This window comes from Xiphias gladius, chromosome 7, assembly GCF_016859285.1.
Source record: "Xiphias gladius isolate SHS-SW01 ecotype Sanya breed wild chromosome 7, ASM1685928v1, whole genome shotgun sequence".
Classification (NCBI taxonomy): Eukaryota; Metazoa; Chordata; class Actinopteri; order Istiophoriformes; family Xiphiidae; genus Xiphias; species Xiphias gladius.
This window is the reverse complement of record NC_053406.1, coordinates 11,367,029-11,382,700: the sequence shown is the minus strand read 5'-3', so window position 1 is coordinate 11,382,700 and position 15,672 is coordinate 11,367,029. Positions and strand designations below refer to the sequence as shown.

General features: G+C 42.2%; 2 protein-coding genes across 2 annotated transcripts in view; both read left to right on the top strand.

Annotated features, from left to right (window-relative positions):
* The window catches only part of dner (delta/notch-like EGF repeat containing), a 53,804-nt gene extending 48,809 nt beyond the window's left edge, over positions 1-4,995 (top strand). The window contains exons 9-13 of the mRNA XM_040131413.1: positions 1,942-2,064; positions 2,250-2,363; positions 2,772-2,903; positions 3,084-3,330; positions 3,931-4,995. Of these exons, the coding sequence (XP_039987347.1) occupies positions 1,942-2,064; positions 2,250-2,363; positions 2,772-2,903; positions 3,084-3,330; positions 3,931-4,042 (728 nt within the window). The 3' untranslated portion in view covers positions 4,043-4,995. The remainder of the gene's footprint in view (positions 1-1,941; positions 2,065-2,249; positions 2,364-2,771; positions 2,904-3,083; positions 3,331-3,930) is intronic.
* Positions 4,996-7,410: 2,415 nt separating this feature from the next.
* pid1 (phosphotyrosine interaction domain containing 1) overlaps positions 7,411-15,672 on the top strand; it is a 33,651-nt gene continuing 25,389 nt past the window's right edge. Inside the window, exon 1 of the mRNA XM_040131676.1 lies at positions 7,411-7,548. Within this exon, the coding sequence (XP_039987610.1) occupies positions 7,519-7,548 (30 nt within the window). The 5' untranslated portion in view covers positions 7,411-7,518. The remainder of the gene's footprint in view (positions 7,549-15,672) is intronic.

The window sequence follows — 15,672 nt, the reverse complement described above, 5'->3', positions numbered from 1 at the left end:
TCTGTGCTTGTTTGCCTTGTAGAAGTGTGTGGATGTGTGTAAGGGTTGCGTAAATGACGACTGGCTGTCTGAAAGAGAGATGCTGGGGAGCTGATATGTAGAAGGATTCGTCCTCTGGTTTCCTGTAATCCAGCTCATATGAGAGGCTGCCAGCCCATAGAAAGCAGAGAGAGTCTTGGAAAGGCACTTGACATTTCACTGGCATTTCACAGAGAGGACCCTGGAGGCTCTAACCGGGCTCCTCATTAATTCCCCCTCTCTCCTTCCCCAAACACACGTTAGTTATGGCCCAGCGAGGGTTTGTTGAAACTTTGTCAGCACTGAGATCCAACTGAGAAATTCAGTCCGTCAAAGTGGGAGCGGAGCTAATTAACAGATTGCTCCACTAGTCATGGAATGACTCTAGAGATATTGGTCCCCTGGTGATTTGGGGTTCCTCAGTTGTAGGTAGTGGAACATTTCTATTAAGTGTAGTGGTTCAGTTGGGAGTGCGAGCAGGTATGAAGTTACATCAAATGTTTGATCAATGCATATACAAACATTACAGCTATTTGTCGACCTGTGTATGAAAAACACACCCAGAAAAACATACGCTGGCTTATAGACGCTGCCAGTCACTTTATTTTTCAAGTCCTCGCCTGTTTCCTAAAGCTGTATCTGCATGACTAGCCCACAAACTATAGCAGTGCAAGTTAAACAGATACAATCAGCTATGCCATATTCTCTTTTACATACTGTACAGTACACTTTGTTATTTTCTTTTTAAATTTTAACTATTATTGAAGAGAAACAGAAGAGGTATGATTGTCTGTTCCTCATGCACTGACCATGTTTTCAGATGTTGCAGGCTCACTCTGCCTCAGCACACAGCTGCCATCATATGGAAACAGAGTGCACTGCAGAGTCATTGGACCTTAAACCCAATCCCATCGAAACTCAGTGGCAAAATATATAATGGGCTAAATATAATGGGCTTACAATACATTCGTACACTTATTGGACACTTAATAAGTCTTTAATTGATAGTTGTTCACTGGTGTTATATTTGTATCTCCAAAGATGTGTTGTTGGACTGTTAGCCATCGTGTTGATGATATCATATTTTTATGTACTATACAGGCTACCAAATGATTCCTCTATGAATGCGAGGTGCACAGGAAACAATAGATCAGGTACAGCAGATAACACATAAAGGTTAAAGTGTTTCTAAAAAGGTTACTGATTAAAATCTCTTAATCTTGAGGGAGGAAGGCGCTTATTGTAACGCTGCACTCTCTGCTCCTCGGTGCCCGACAGATGAATGTTATGGTTGCACTGGTATGACGTGGTGGTGTGAATTGTGAGTGAGAGGAGAGGCTCTGGGTAAACAAGTATGTAATTTCTGATAAACTCAGACCAGATTTGAGCTTGTGGCGGCAGTGCTCATACTGTACCAGGAACCCCTGCTCAGTCATGACCACATTCACGAAGTTTACTGCCTGCAGCAACAGTAATATTAATAGTTTTTGCCAGTAATGTGTTACATTACACAAGTATGCACACTTTCCCTCTCTTTCTTACGCACAAGCAAAGAACTCCATACACATATACAGAGAGAGAGAGAGAGAGTTCAGTGTATTTGCTTAACCACATGTAGATTTGAGACTTAGACTGAAGTCAACTCCTGTCACAAAACCCACAGTTTGTCTCTAGCGGAATTAAACTACACAGTCTTTGTAGTTTTATCCTTTTTTTTCTTGGGTCCAGCTGACCATGAGAATGACTAATACCAACTGCTGATCACAGCTAAAAAGGCATGCACTTTCAGCAAAACCCTTCCTTGATAAATAAAGGTCTGAAACATCCTGTGACAGGGCCCATCAGCAATGCAGCCGACTCACGTTGTATTCTTTTAAAGAGTCTAAGATTAATAAATACTGTATGTATCTGTGTCTGATTAAGGCTACCATGGCTTGTACTGTGAGGAGGAGTACAATGAGTGTCTGTCTGCCCCCTGCCAGAACTACGCCACCTGCAGGGACCTCATCAATGCCTACGAGTGTGTCTGCACACCCCAGTTTGAAGGTATGTGTGTGTGTATGTGTGTGTGTGTGTGTGTGTGTGTATGTGAATGAGTGCGTGATTGTCATTTAGGCACAAGTCTGTATAATCGCTTCGCTTCTACATGTTTAGTTTCATAGTACACGGTAAACGTGCTTCAAGATCATTTATAACACGTTCTCTCTGTATGTGTGTGTATATATGTGTAGGCAGACACTGTGAAATCTACAAGGATCCGTGTCTGAAGATGCGTTGCCAGAATGGAGGCCGCTGTGAGAGTGCAGGGCTCAACGCTTCCTGTGCCTGCCTACCTGGATACCTGGGTGAGCACTTCGACCATAAGCAGCTTGACAACCCGTAGACTGGCTGCCTATCAGTATATTTTCGTGGCTCATGGTAAAGGAGAATGTCACTATATGGGGCATTTAGTAAACATAAAAAAGGCAGTTTTTAGGTTTTCCGGACAGACAACCTCTGAAGGATTCAAAGAGTAGAAAAAATAGAAAGATTAGAGTTGCCCACCCCACGCTGTTTGTAATTTTGATGATATTTCTTCAGTGAAATAATAGTGACACATTACAATTCTGCATTTCCCATGTAAACCCCAAAGTGTGCCAGGGTTTGAGAACAACTGCATCAGAGTATAAATACCAAAAGCCATCCGCCTCAGTCTCTGCTCTTGGCTTTGCTGCTTTAGTTCTTACTGAATGCACCTTTACCTGTCCAATCAGGGGAGAAGTGCGAGGTCGACATCAACGAGTGCGAGAGCAGCCCTTGCCACCATGGAGGCACCTGCATTGACCAATCAAACGGCTTCACCTGTCACTGTCCACCTGGGTGGGTGGGGCCCAGCTGTGAGATCCGTAAGTCAGCCTCAGAGAGATATCTGTCCGGCTATTAATCTAAACTGAGACATGTGGAAAGCCGTATGCCTCTGTGTGTGTGTGTGTGTGTGTGTGTGTGTGTGTGTGTGTGTGTGTGTGTGTGTGTGTGTGTGTGTGTGTGTGTGTGTGTGCGTGCGTGCGTGCGTGCCCGCGCGTCAGACCTGCAGTGGAAGCCGGCGCACACTGAGGACTCCCTGACCAACATGCCGCGCCACTCCCTCTACATCATCATCGGGGCGCTGTGCGTGGCCTTCGTCCTCATGCTCATCATCCTCATCGTGGGCATCTGCCGCATCAGCCGCATCGAGTACCAGGGCTCGTCACGCCACGCCTACCAGGAGTTCTACAACTGCCGCAGCATCGACAGCGAGTTTAGCAACGCCATTGCCTCCATCCGCCACGCCAGGTCAGTGACACAACCTGTATATGAGCCATATTTCACCAGAAGGTTGTGGAGGAATGGCTTATTCGTGTAGTGTCGCGCTTCAGATGTTACAGTTTGGGGTTATTTGCCACTAAAGAGCCTCCTTTGTGCATTGGTTTGTTGGTACTTTTGCTGGATTTAAAGAAGTTATTTGATGGCTGCTTTACATTCACTACACATTGCGGTTTTGTTACTTTACTGGTCGTACACGTGAAGGTCAGTTTACTAGTTGACAAAAACAATCTCAACTCAGTGTACAGTCACTTGCTCGTTTTTTACCTTGACTACTGTGTGACAAGGTGGGGTGTCTCACAGTGAGATGTTACTGAGTTGCGTCATGGGAGGTGTAGGACCCTGCAGTTCTGAAGCTAAAAGCCAGGATCTCTTGGCCTCTGCTGCCTAACTTTTCACCATTATTATCTTTATTTTATTACATTCCGTCCGTATTGAGTCCCCATAACTTTACAGATGTTCAGCGCTCAATCACCGGGGTGATAAACTACCAACAAAGGATAGGCTACATTGCAAAATTGTATCTGATGCCCTCGTGATGCACAGTCGGTGTTTATACTCTCTTATTAGATTTGGCAAGAAGTCCAGGCCTGCCATGTACGATGCCACTCCCATCGCCTATGAAGACTACAGTCCTGACGACAAGCCTTTGGTTACCCTCATCAAGACAAAGGATTTGTAAAACACGTCCATCACAAGCTGCACACACACAACTGCATATGTACACATGTGCATACGCACTCATGCATAGAGAAAGTCAGTATAAATCTTTAAGTATTTCTTAAGAAAAAAAAAAACAAAACAAGCAAAACAAAACTGAATGTAAAGTGGAGGGGAAAAAATCCAAAACATACTCTGTAGTTTAAAAAGAACAAATATGGAATTTGATACATATATTTTCCTGTCAAAGTCCACGATAAGGCTTTATTGTAGCATAAGAGCATACTTTGCATACTTAAGTTATTAATGATGGGCAACACTACCAGTAACCTCTGTCTCTAGGTGGGGCCCAGCAACCTAGGAGCCCCAATTTCTAAGTGTAAACTCTGACAGTGCTGACAACAGTTCTTACAGGTGTTGTAGAAATAGGTGCACTCCTCTTGGTGCATACACTGTAACTTTTTCTATTACTAAAAAAAAAAATTCTGCAGTAGGTTGCCTTACTTCGTGCATGGTTAGAGTTGATGTTCTCTCTGCATTATTTTAAAATCTTTTGTAATTGGTTGTTGGATGTTTTTTGTTTTTGTTTTCATTGCGTTGTATTTCACTCCGTCAAGATTGTGCCAAATATTTTCTTTGGGTAATTTGTGGTCGGTAGATCAAATACATGTATAAAATACTAGTCAGAGTATTTTCTTTTTAAAATACATATCGTCCTGTTCTTTACATGCAAGTGTACGAATAGTGAAGAAAGTGGGTTAACTGGAGTACTGTGACCCTACCATCCTACTGTATGTATTTCAGTGATATTTAGGATAATAGGTAGGTATATTTCTCAATGCACAGAAACATCGTTGGTTTTACTCAGTGTACCTGTTTAGCCCAGTGTACAAATTCACCTCTAGTATTGACAGTGTCGAATAGTTTCTGGATGACAGTTTCTTTGCTAGAGGGGCCTCTTACTGGCTTTAGGGTGGACAACATGGAGGAGAAGGAGGAGGAGGAGGAGGAGGAGGAGGGGGAATGATATCTAGTCCAGCATATATGTGCTTCTGTGTCCTGCCAATGGAAAACTCTCTGTCTGTGCAGCTGTGTTGTTCCCCTCTAGGTCAAGCAATGCTTTACCAATAAGCTCAGCTAATCCTCCGATTTTTTTTCCCCTCATTTTAAACACAGCAACCACATGATTACCTATTATCTATGTTGAATGATGTAAACAATAAAGATTCAAGTGAACATAATCTACAGTACTCCCCTGGTGTCTCGTGTGAATTCTGGCTAAAACTTAACTGTGTTGCCTGCAGTGACAACAGCAAGTGGTGGTTACTGCCTTTTTGTAAATTATCCTAAACTGTGTATACTGGGCCTTAGTCAGGATCAACAAACTATCTAATGCTCGAAGGAATTTTGTTTCTCTCTCTCTTCTCAGTTTCAGTGTGGCACATTTGGATGTCCAAGAAATTTTTGTATTGCATGCATCATATTTGGGGCAGGATGTCTGAAAATGTTCAGTACTACTGCAGATACGATAGCTGGGTGTCCAATACCCTCATACCAAACTAATACTTTGAAAAACTGAAAAAAAAAAAAAAGCAAATTCTCTAGAGCGTCTGTTTTTCTGACGTGTCCCAAGGTCAGACTGAACCGTCAACCACAGGAAAGACCTTTTATGGAGTGTTGGTAATGTGAACACCCTCAGTGACCTCAGGCTTTATCCAGATGTTCCCCATGTAAACATCTCTAAATACAGACTGTGACTGCAGTCAGGTCGCTCAACACACCTACATATATTATATGTGTGCACAAACATACACACACATTGCAGGAGCACCAGTTGTTATTGATGGCTCTCACCTTTGCTTATGGTCCGCTTCAGAGGCCTTGTGCTTGACCTTTGCCCTATGTATGCCCCGGAGGGTCCGAATTTTTGCTATTTGGCTTTATGTAGGTCCCACAAGACACCAATGTTGGCTTTCAAAGCCTCCACCTTGATAAACTAAGATTCTCTCAGCAGTTGTGTTGTGGTTTAATTACAAAACTCTATCATTGTCAGAAAAAATACAGAATTATTAACCAACAGTTAAACTATGCACAAAATGTTGGCAACAGTAATACATTTCATTTAACAGTTTCCACAAAATAATGGATAATACTTCAGTGGATTCCCAGACCCCACTTTGAGAATAACAGTGTCATACCAAACCAATCACAGTTCATGTTTTTGTTACGACCTGTTTTTGAGGAGCTTAAGAAGATCAAAATGTGTGAGTATGACTGCAGCAATTCCCCACAGACTTTGTCTTTAGCTGCTTTTGCACAACCTGGGAATTATGAGAAGAGAACTTTGAAACTAACCATGTCTTCATTGCCACCAGCCACAGAAATAAGGCTTGCCATGCCATTTATGTTAGGTTTTTATATGATCATTTCCATTTTAACTGCATTCTTGCGCTGGCCGGCTACTCTTCTCTGCATGACTAATCTTCTGAGGCTTTGAAGTCCTCTTTTTAATGGTGATAAATAAAATTATGCTGTCCTGCTAAAAATTAATCAATTTTTATGTTAACTTTAAATTGAATGAATATGAAAATTGGGTACTTTGTATGCTTTTATTAGAAATTGTCAGTAGGAGACTAGCTTTGCAGATGTTTTAGCAGCTAATTTCCTGCCACAATAGCCGGGGTTGTACCACTAGAGATGACATTCTTAAATGTTTCAACATATTCACCAACTACTCGCTAACAGTCTGTGTTGTTCGGTGCTGGGCAGACAGCATATAGTACGTTTTTTCAGAGCTTTTTTTTTGGAAGAAACAGATTCCAAAAATTGAAAACTTCTGAAAACTACAACCAAAACAGTAAGGTTGTGAGCCATAAAACCAAAACAAATAGCTGAAAGGTGCTAAATCGCTATGTATAGCGAAGCAAGTTGCAGAGGTGGGTAGCAAGTTTCTGTGGGCTCAGGAGTGATTCTTTCAAATCATAGTCATTTGCCCATTGTTAACATAAAAATATTTATTAGCACAGCTTTAAGAGTAGGTTTTTTTTTTTATTCAAGAAAACTATAATAGAAGAAAGCTTGAAAAATGGAAATGTGAATGTCTGGTAAAAATGGTAAAACACACTGAAAGCTCCTAAAATAAAACAATTTGAAAATTCGCCACAACAGGCAAACATTATGCTTAACTTAGCATAGTTGCAGATGTAGGCTAGTTTCCGCCTGAAGCTCAATCCCACCTTGTCAGTTTCTGGCTGACCCCTGGATATCCGACAGCACCTGAACGCAGCACCTGGAGCCGACCAGTCACAGGGCGCAGGTACCGCCACCTGCTGGCCAGTTTTTTGACTACAGCCAGGCGGAGCAAACACATCCTTCATTAGCGACCAGTCCAGATGGAAGGAGGACAGAGACTCGAGCCGTGAAAGCGAACAGATGTGACCCGGACTACGAAAAGAGAAGAAGCTGTAGCAAAGACGGACAACCTCTGATTCTGCTAATATGTGGCAACCCGCGTCGGAGCGATTGCAGGTAGGATAAGGGTGTGAGTGAGAGGGGGTGTGTGTGTGTGTGTGTGTGTGTGTGTGTGTGTGTGTGTGTGTGTGTGTGTGTGTGTGTGTGTGAGAGAGAGAGAGTGAGTGAGTGAAACGCGTATTGTCGACTGGGCAGCAGTAAACAAACGCCTGAGCCGTGTTAACAGCCACCGAAACCCGCCGTGCCGTGCATGGCTCCAGCCTGGAGAGACTTGCTACGGTTTGTGAGCAGCTACAGAAATGTTTTGTGTCTAATCTTCCACTGGGCTGTCGGCGGTCGTCTTTAGAAACGATAGCCATCAGTCCCTGGCATTCAAACAATCGCTTTCTGCTAATCTCTGTGTCTGTATGATTCCCTCTCGGTGCTGCGCGTAAACGCACCCATTCACGTTACGCAAGCCGCGGGTGCCGTGCAACAATTTGGACCTCCGCCTCGTTCCTGCGCTAATCCATCGCTGGAGATTTCCTTCCACTGTCAGTGACGGGCATATCCCAGCAAGTGTAGGAAACGGTTATTCTGGCCTACAGGCCCGTTTCATCCCACACTCTACCTTCACCCTAACCTGAATGCAACCGGAGGCCTTCTCCTCCCGTTGTCGCTCTTATTTTTCCTTAAACTCCGCTTTCCTCCTCATTCCTGTGTGAAAATGCTAAAAAGTAAATAATGATGAAAAAACACGGAGAAAAAAAGAGAAGAAGAAGCAGTCTCTAGTCAGTAACCTGCCGTCTGTGGTCTGTTATGAAATGAAAAAAACAACAACAAACACACACACACACACACGCATTGTTAATGACACGTAGTTTGATATCCAGGGGCAAGCCGCGCACCGAGCTTGGCTTCACGTCTCCCGCAGACGTAATGCTCTCCAGATGTCGGCCTGAGGACCGCCTGCCAAGTCAACTTGCACAATCCCCTCCACTGCCCAGGCGTCAAGAAGATGGAATCGCGACTTATTACTAAAACCGAGAGTTCCGGTGTTTTTCCTCCTGTCAGATGTGGAGTTAGGGGCCGCTGCTGTAAATTATCCAACAAAAACACATTTGCAGGACCCCCCCCCCCCCCCCCCCCTTTCATATTGTTTAAACAACGATGCTGTAACTCCCTACGACCGCCGGTGATACTTAATGCGTCGCCTAGCAACCGTGTTCCAGAACTATCACCTAGTAACACAAAATTCTATAACGTGTAAACGAGCTGTTTATTGGTTAAGGTTCATTGCGCACTGCGCGCTGATGTTTGGATTAATGGAGCGTGTTCTGGGGCCGACGGGCTTCAGTGTCACGCTCAACAAGTGTCATAAAGTCCCCATCTATCTCACATTTTCCGTGGCTCCTTGTAAAACTACATTTGGGTAGTGCACGTGAGCGAGTGATTCATTCCAGTCGCTCAAAGAAGAGCAGCCACGCGAACAGTCATGTGGTGCAGGGCTGAAATAATCTGAGGTAAAGTTTTTATTTTTATTTTTATCGTCTAAATGATACTTTTCTCAAAGTGTAATTCATTTGAGGTTCACATAGAGGTCTTTGGTCTACCCATCTCATGTGCTGAACAGTAACCGTCATACTTGCTTCAAACTGAATGTCCCTGCCCAGTAAGTCCAGTAGTTATCCTGTATGTCTTCGATGGACATTGGCATTTTTACTGCCGTATTCAGCCCACCACCTCCACACTTTTAGTGCTCCAAAACAGAGTGACAGAAGCATAAGCAGTAAAGTCTATGTGTCAGCAACCTCAGCCCGACCTGTGGTCTCGACCGGCCTCGATCCTGTCTTGACTCAAAGCCATTGTCAGTGTTAAGCCCTGCCTATGAATTCCCTAAAACTTTTCAAACCTTATGTTAGCAACAGTCCGCTTACCAAACCCTGAATATCGTTCATCAGCGGATTTCTTAACAGTCTCTCATAGTGGTTGTGCGAACAGACAAGACGGGGAGCTTCCAGATTAGCATGCATCCTCTCTATGAGATTGAATAAATAAGATTTTTGGGCTGTTACATCTGTGAAAGTTGTGGATTTAGATTATGGAACCTATGCACATATAAAACTAGGTATTCTTTAAAGGGGTATTCCTCCAGTTTTACTTATGAAGTTCGGTTTCTTCATGCTGGGGAGTGCGACTCAGCCTTGAGGGTCTCTGAAGGGAGCTTTTTGAGGTCTGAAAAAATAACCCTGATGATGTCATCATGTTGCATTCAAGTCATGTAGGAGTTATTGGAAAAGGTAGGTTTGTGTATTTAAAGAAATCTTCCTTTTGATAACCAGCACTTGGCTCACATCAGCTTACTTCCTGGAGAACAGCTGTGGGCCACGTTTGCTATATTTGATAAGGAGTTTGAGATGTTTCTGCTGTCCACTTTAAGAGTATGAAACACTGAATGGCAATGTTTAACTTGATGGATGACTTTGTAGGAGAATTTGGATCAACATAGTGTACCCAGGTTGTTCTGTTCTGGGGGTAAACAGCCAACACCATAATGAATAGATCATGGTCCACATGGACTGCCAAGATCACTTGGATCAGTAAATAAAAGGTTATTGTTTAAAAATAAGACTATTTAAAAAAAAAACAAAAAACAAAGAACAACCCCTAAAAGTGGTTATAGAAAGATAACAATGCCTGGCCATTCGCTGCTTTGTAACCATGGCGACGACCATCCTTTCAGCTGGTATCCTTCACCAGTTTTAAGTCGGGAATGATGGGGGTTTGTGCTGAATCCATTAGGTAGATGGTCCAGAGTACGCTAGTGTTTATTATCTTCTGTTTTGTTGTCTTCATTCACCATGGCATCCGTCCAAACTTGTGCTGTCAGCTGTTGCCATAGTAACCTCGATGTCTTGCTGCATTTTTGTCTCACGCTCGGGCGGGAAGAGGAAGGGGGAAGAGATAGATGGAGGCGGTGGGGGCGAGGGGAAACAGGTCATGGTGTTGGAGTTACGCTGTACCAGTGGCAAGCTGCCTTTTCATTGAGAATCGGAAGTGTTTTGGAACCAAAGTCTGTGTTGCGAAGGCTGTGTTTTGGTGCTGCATTATGCCTCTCTGTTTTTCTCTCCCTCTGTCCGTCTTTCTGTCTGTGTCCATTTCCCCATCCCTCCTACGTCTCGCTGTCCATATCCCTCAGTCAGTTTCGGGGGCCCTTCCTCCCCAGGCAGAGGCCACGTCAGTTCAACGACAGATTGCTCAATATGCAGTGGTCTGGGCACAAATGCACACACGCATATACACGCATGCAAGTTTTCAGGCAAGTTAAGCATGCATACACACACAACAACTTCCTTTTTGAATATCCCTACCAAATATGTTTTTTCCCCTCTGTCAGCAGCTCTTTCTTTAGCCATGGTTTCCACTTTTGACACTTTAATGTGTGTGACACTGACAAACAGGGCTGACTTAGAGGAAAAAAATGTGGACCTGTCAGTGCAGAAATAGCTGAGGTCAAACACTGTCAAAATCAGCCACTGTACATCTTCGTTTGTTTCTTTGGCTCATCTCTCTCGTCCTTTATTTGTTTGTATGTCTGTGTGCCCGTTTCTTTGTCTGAGGTTTTTTTTTGGCCACAGGGCTCCGTTGTTGAGACTGTGGCCTCGGTGGCAAGAGGAAATCACGAGCAGAATGGCAAAAAATTCCCATGGTCCCTCGACTGGTGGGTTTATTTCAGCCTGCAGACACTTGCCTCTTGTGAACAAATGGCTCGGGCTCACTGGTTTGGCTCTCTGTATTTGATGAATGGGAATAAACTCCTGTTTGTGAAAAATCTAATTTTTCAAGGTTTTTTAAGGATTTGCATTTGACGGGTTTTATCCTTCCGAATGGTCATAATGGAACTGTCTCAGCTGTATAATTTAGCTTTCATTTGTTTTTTGCATAGAACACTACCATAAATTGTACACTGTGGCCTTGCTCTCCTTTTCCTGTTGTGTCTTGGTTCTTGGCAGGGTTCAGATCTCCATTTGCTAGATTAGGCCTAAGGCTGGAATTATGGCACTGCAGAGATGCACATAAACGTCTCTGCATGTCTTCGCAGAGAAGTCTGTTAGGGTTGAACATCGGTTGCAGAGCCTCTCTCTCATCTCCCAGCTCTCAGCAAGGCATCGTGTGGACTCTAATGTTAAACAAACAGATTATTTGATCCAATAAGAAATATAAACCTGAATGTTAAACTCAAAGTCCATGCACATATTAAAGAAACAGCCACAGGAATGTCTCAGAACGGTCCTTGTCAACATTCGCTTAAGTGCAGCAAGTTCTAGCCTTAAAGGCACAAATATCCATTCTAATTTTAACCAATTTTCCTAGTTTTCACCATTATATTTGTGAAAGTTTTTGTCCAATAACCGATCAGGTCAGTTAACAAAGAATTAGATGGCAACGTCTTGGATAATTGATCAATTATTTGAGTCATTTTTCAAGCAGAAATACATAACATTTGACTGTTCCACCTTTCACCTGTGAGAGTTTGATGCTTCTCTTGACCTTTCATAATTGTAAATTGAATATCTTCGCGTTTTGTCACGTTAAAACAAATAATTGGAAAATTTCACCTCACGCTCTGGGAAATTATAGTTTTTAAGTATTAAGTATTTTTCATTATATCCACACATTTTATATACTAAACAAATAATCAGCTCGTCAATCGTCAGTTACAGCCTTAGAAATTAGTATTTTAAAAAAATCTAATCGGTGGGTTTAAGATAACCTATTACATGTAACATGAATAAAACAAAGATGTAGCATCCACCTGCAATTTAAAAAATTCTGAATTGACTATAAGACTAATCAGAACTCGTTAGTGCTGTCTGAGATCTTTAAGCCCTCAGGAGAAATTTAAGACTCTACATGACAGTAGGTGAATGATGGAACACATATAAATAGACCATGTTTTTTACAGTGACCCGCTTTTTTTGTCATTAGCAGTTCTTTTCCATGTCTTGAATCTGTGTAGACAATTTTAGATTTTGCAGTTGGTTCATTGTTTACGTCAAAGAGTTGTTGATGTTTTTACTGCCAGACAGATATTGCCACCCCCATGCTCTGAGGTTTGGGTACTTTAATACCCACTTCCTCCTATAGAAGTAACCCACCAGTCATAACAACCGATCATTGATCTTATTCCTCCTACACACCCTAGTACTCCAATCACAATTGCAGAAAAACAGGTTTTCCTCTGCATAGGGACCTCCCACAGTCCTCTCAGGGTTGAGCCCATTCAGACATATTTCCTCTCGTAAACTGTGCCAGTATTAGAGGGGGAGGTTGTAAACACATAGCGGGACAGCTTAGAAAGTTACAGTGCCCAGTCCTTTACCATGCAGGGAACTGGAGGGGCGCATCCTACTTCTAGCTTTAGCAAGTAATTGCCAGCACATGCTGGGCGAACCTCCTCCTGCTCTACCTGTGGATCACAGTGTATTCCCTCAGTATGGTTACAGAAGGAAAGATTTGTTTGTGTGTACAACTGGGGCCTGAGGTACAAACAAGGGCAGGAGAGAGCTGGTTGCCAGCAAAAAGTTACGCAAGGTTTGTGAAGCCTCAAAGTAAAGGCATTGGTTGAAAAGACATGTTTTGTTGGTTAAACTGGCCCTGTTTAGAGAAGCGAATTCATGAACAATTCATTTGATGGGTAACTATAGCTCTTAACGTCTACTAATTGGCACGAACTATTGATTGAACAAATCTTCCCTCACCCATTGACAGAATATTTCTGTCTGGTGATGCTGGTTTTTTTAATGTCTGTTGTTTTCTAAGAAAAATATTTAGCTCCTGCTTTAAAGGTACCCTGTGAAGTTTTTGGCCACAAGTAGAAGCAATTGGGCAAATTTTTTTATGAGTTTGTCCCCATCTGGTTAGTGTCTAGCATGCATGCTTATGGATGCATGAGGTGATACACATTCCTGCCAATGGTTTCCTGCTATGCCATTGAGCAACAGGTGGCGATAATAGTCCAAGAAACCCATTCAGACATATTTCCTCTCGTAAACTGTTCCAGGATCAGAGGGGGAAGCTGTAAACACATTGAAGAACAGCTTAAAAAAGTTACATTGCCCAGCATGCCTACATCATGCAGGAATACACCACCAAAAGGTGGGGAAGAAAAGGAGTGCTAGCAAGCAAACATCGATGTAAACAATGCAGGTTCCAAAATATTAAACATATATATATATTTTTTTTTTTTGAAAATGTTTCCTTAGGAAGGAAATCGATCCAAAATGTTTGTTAGGCGTCAGGCATACACGCAATTAATTTTGATGAGTAATACTGAATGTAAACAGAACTTTGCTTACAAGAAAAATCCACAGGGCACCTATGCCAGCTAGTATAGGAGGACCAATGTGCAGTTCAAGGTGCAATGCTTGATGCTCTTACTTCTTCAGTTATTCTTGTCTCTACATAGAAGGCTTGTCCCACTTAACCATTGAGACAAATCATGACATTTTGGCCTTTCTTAAAGCTCTGCTCCATACTAATTGTCATGGTTGGTCTCCTGACAACATTGACTGACCTTGATGTGGTGGTAGGGGTGACACTGATTGCAGGTATCACCCCAAAATCGAAACCCCAAGGTGTTGACAGTGATACAGAATTTGATGTATGTACCAAACATTTGTACCCACCACAAAAGAGTTGTATTTATTAACCTTCTGGCTATTTATTTATTCCCAACAATCTTATGGTGCTATTCAAATAGCCAAGTATCACGATACTAGACCTTTTCTGTTATTCACTGAAATGCACAGTAAAAATGATTCTGATCCTGGACCATGTCCGGCTCCACATTCGACCTTGTTGGGCTGGTGATGTTCTTTTGAAAATGAAATTATGAGATGCAAAACGGATGACCAGATAACAGTGATGTCCTAATGTCTTGCTCTCTGCCAGCACCTGACAGACGTACAACATCTGGTACAGAGCTCTACACACTCTTTAATCAAGTTTGTCTGGGTTGGCGTATGCAAATGTGTCTCAGATAGGTTAATGTAATAGACAAACTGTTTTGGTCTTGAGGTCTGTGTTAAGCTTCCAACCATACCTTATATAACTAACTACCTTATGAGTTTTTGGGATGAACCAGTAGCCGTTTGTGTAGCCAAGGGTTGAATTTTTTCAGATTATCATGCTTTTTAGACATGGAACATCTACCCATTTTGCCTCCGTTGGCTTCTTAACATCATTTCCAGCTGTTTTCTACAGTTTTGTCAAGATCACATCCCTATAACCCCTATTTTGTGTCTCTCAGTGGGTGTGGCGGAGGTCTTTTTTTTTACCCTGTTATGCAGTGTCTTACCATGAGATTGACCTGAGAACCTCTTTCCTGTAAGAATGCTCCCTCAGGGGCCCAGAAGTTAAACTTACCATCTGTGACCTGTTAAGCTCATCACTGCAGGAGACAAACTGCACAAGACACTCTCCAAAGCCTGTCTACTTGATTTCTCATGGACATGATTGTTCAAGTATTTTCATGGATTTGCATACTTTTAAATGCACGATTCATAATTATTCACTCATAGAGACTCTGAGAATTTAGAATTAGTACTTGTCTCAATGAAACTTGTGATTTCCAGCAGTAATCAGAGACATACTTGAAGAGCAGTCATTCAGAATTAGTTGGCAACATTGGGTCTGTTTGGAGCTAAGATACACGTTTTACCTGGGTTGTCCACCCAATTTTATTTTAAGAATTTAGGCTTATGTCCAATATTGTGGGATATACTTTATTGGAAGTACTGATTTTAGGCAAAAATACACATTATATGGTCCTCAAGAACCATAAAATATAAAAAACTGAAATTTTATAAAAGTCACAGTGGTGGAGTTTCGGCATTATTAAGTCTGGTTCCTTTTTATTGTAACTTCTTTGCACTATAAATAAACATTAATCGCATGAGCACAGGTAGCAGTGAGTCAATGTTGATGCTTTAAGCATCACAGTCATGCTATTAAATATGTAGAACTTTGCTGTTTTGACGGTAAATGTCATAACTGGCTTACAAATGACCAAATACTCTGATTCGATTTACAGCAAGTCTAAATATGTGAAGACTGGGAGTAACAAACTTTAAATAATGAGATTAGGTTTTTTAAAAAAAAGCATTTTAATTTAAAAACACATGGACTATATCACCTTTA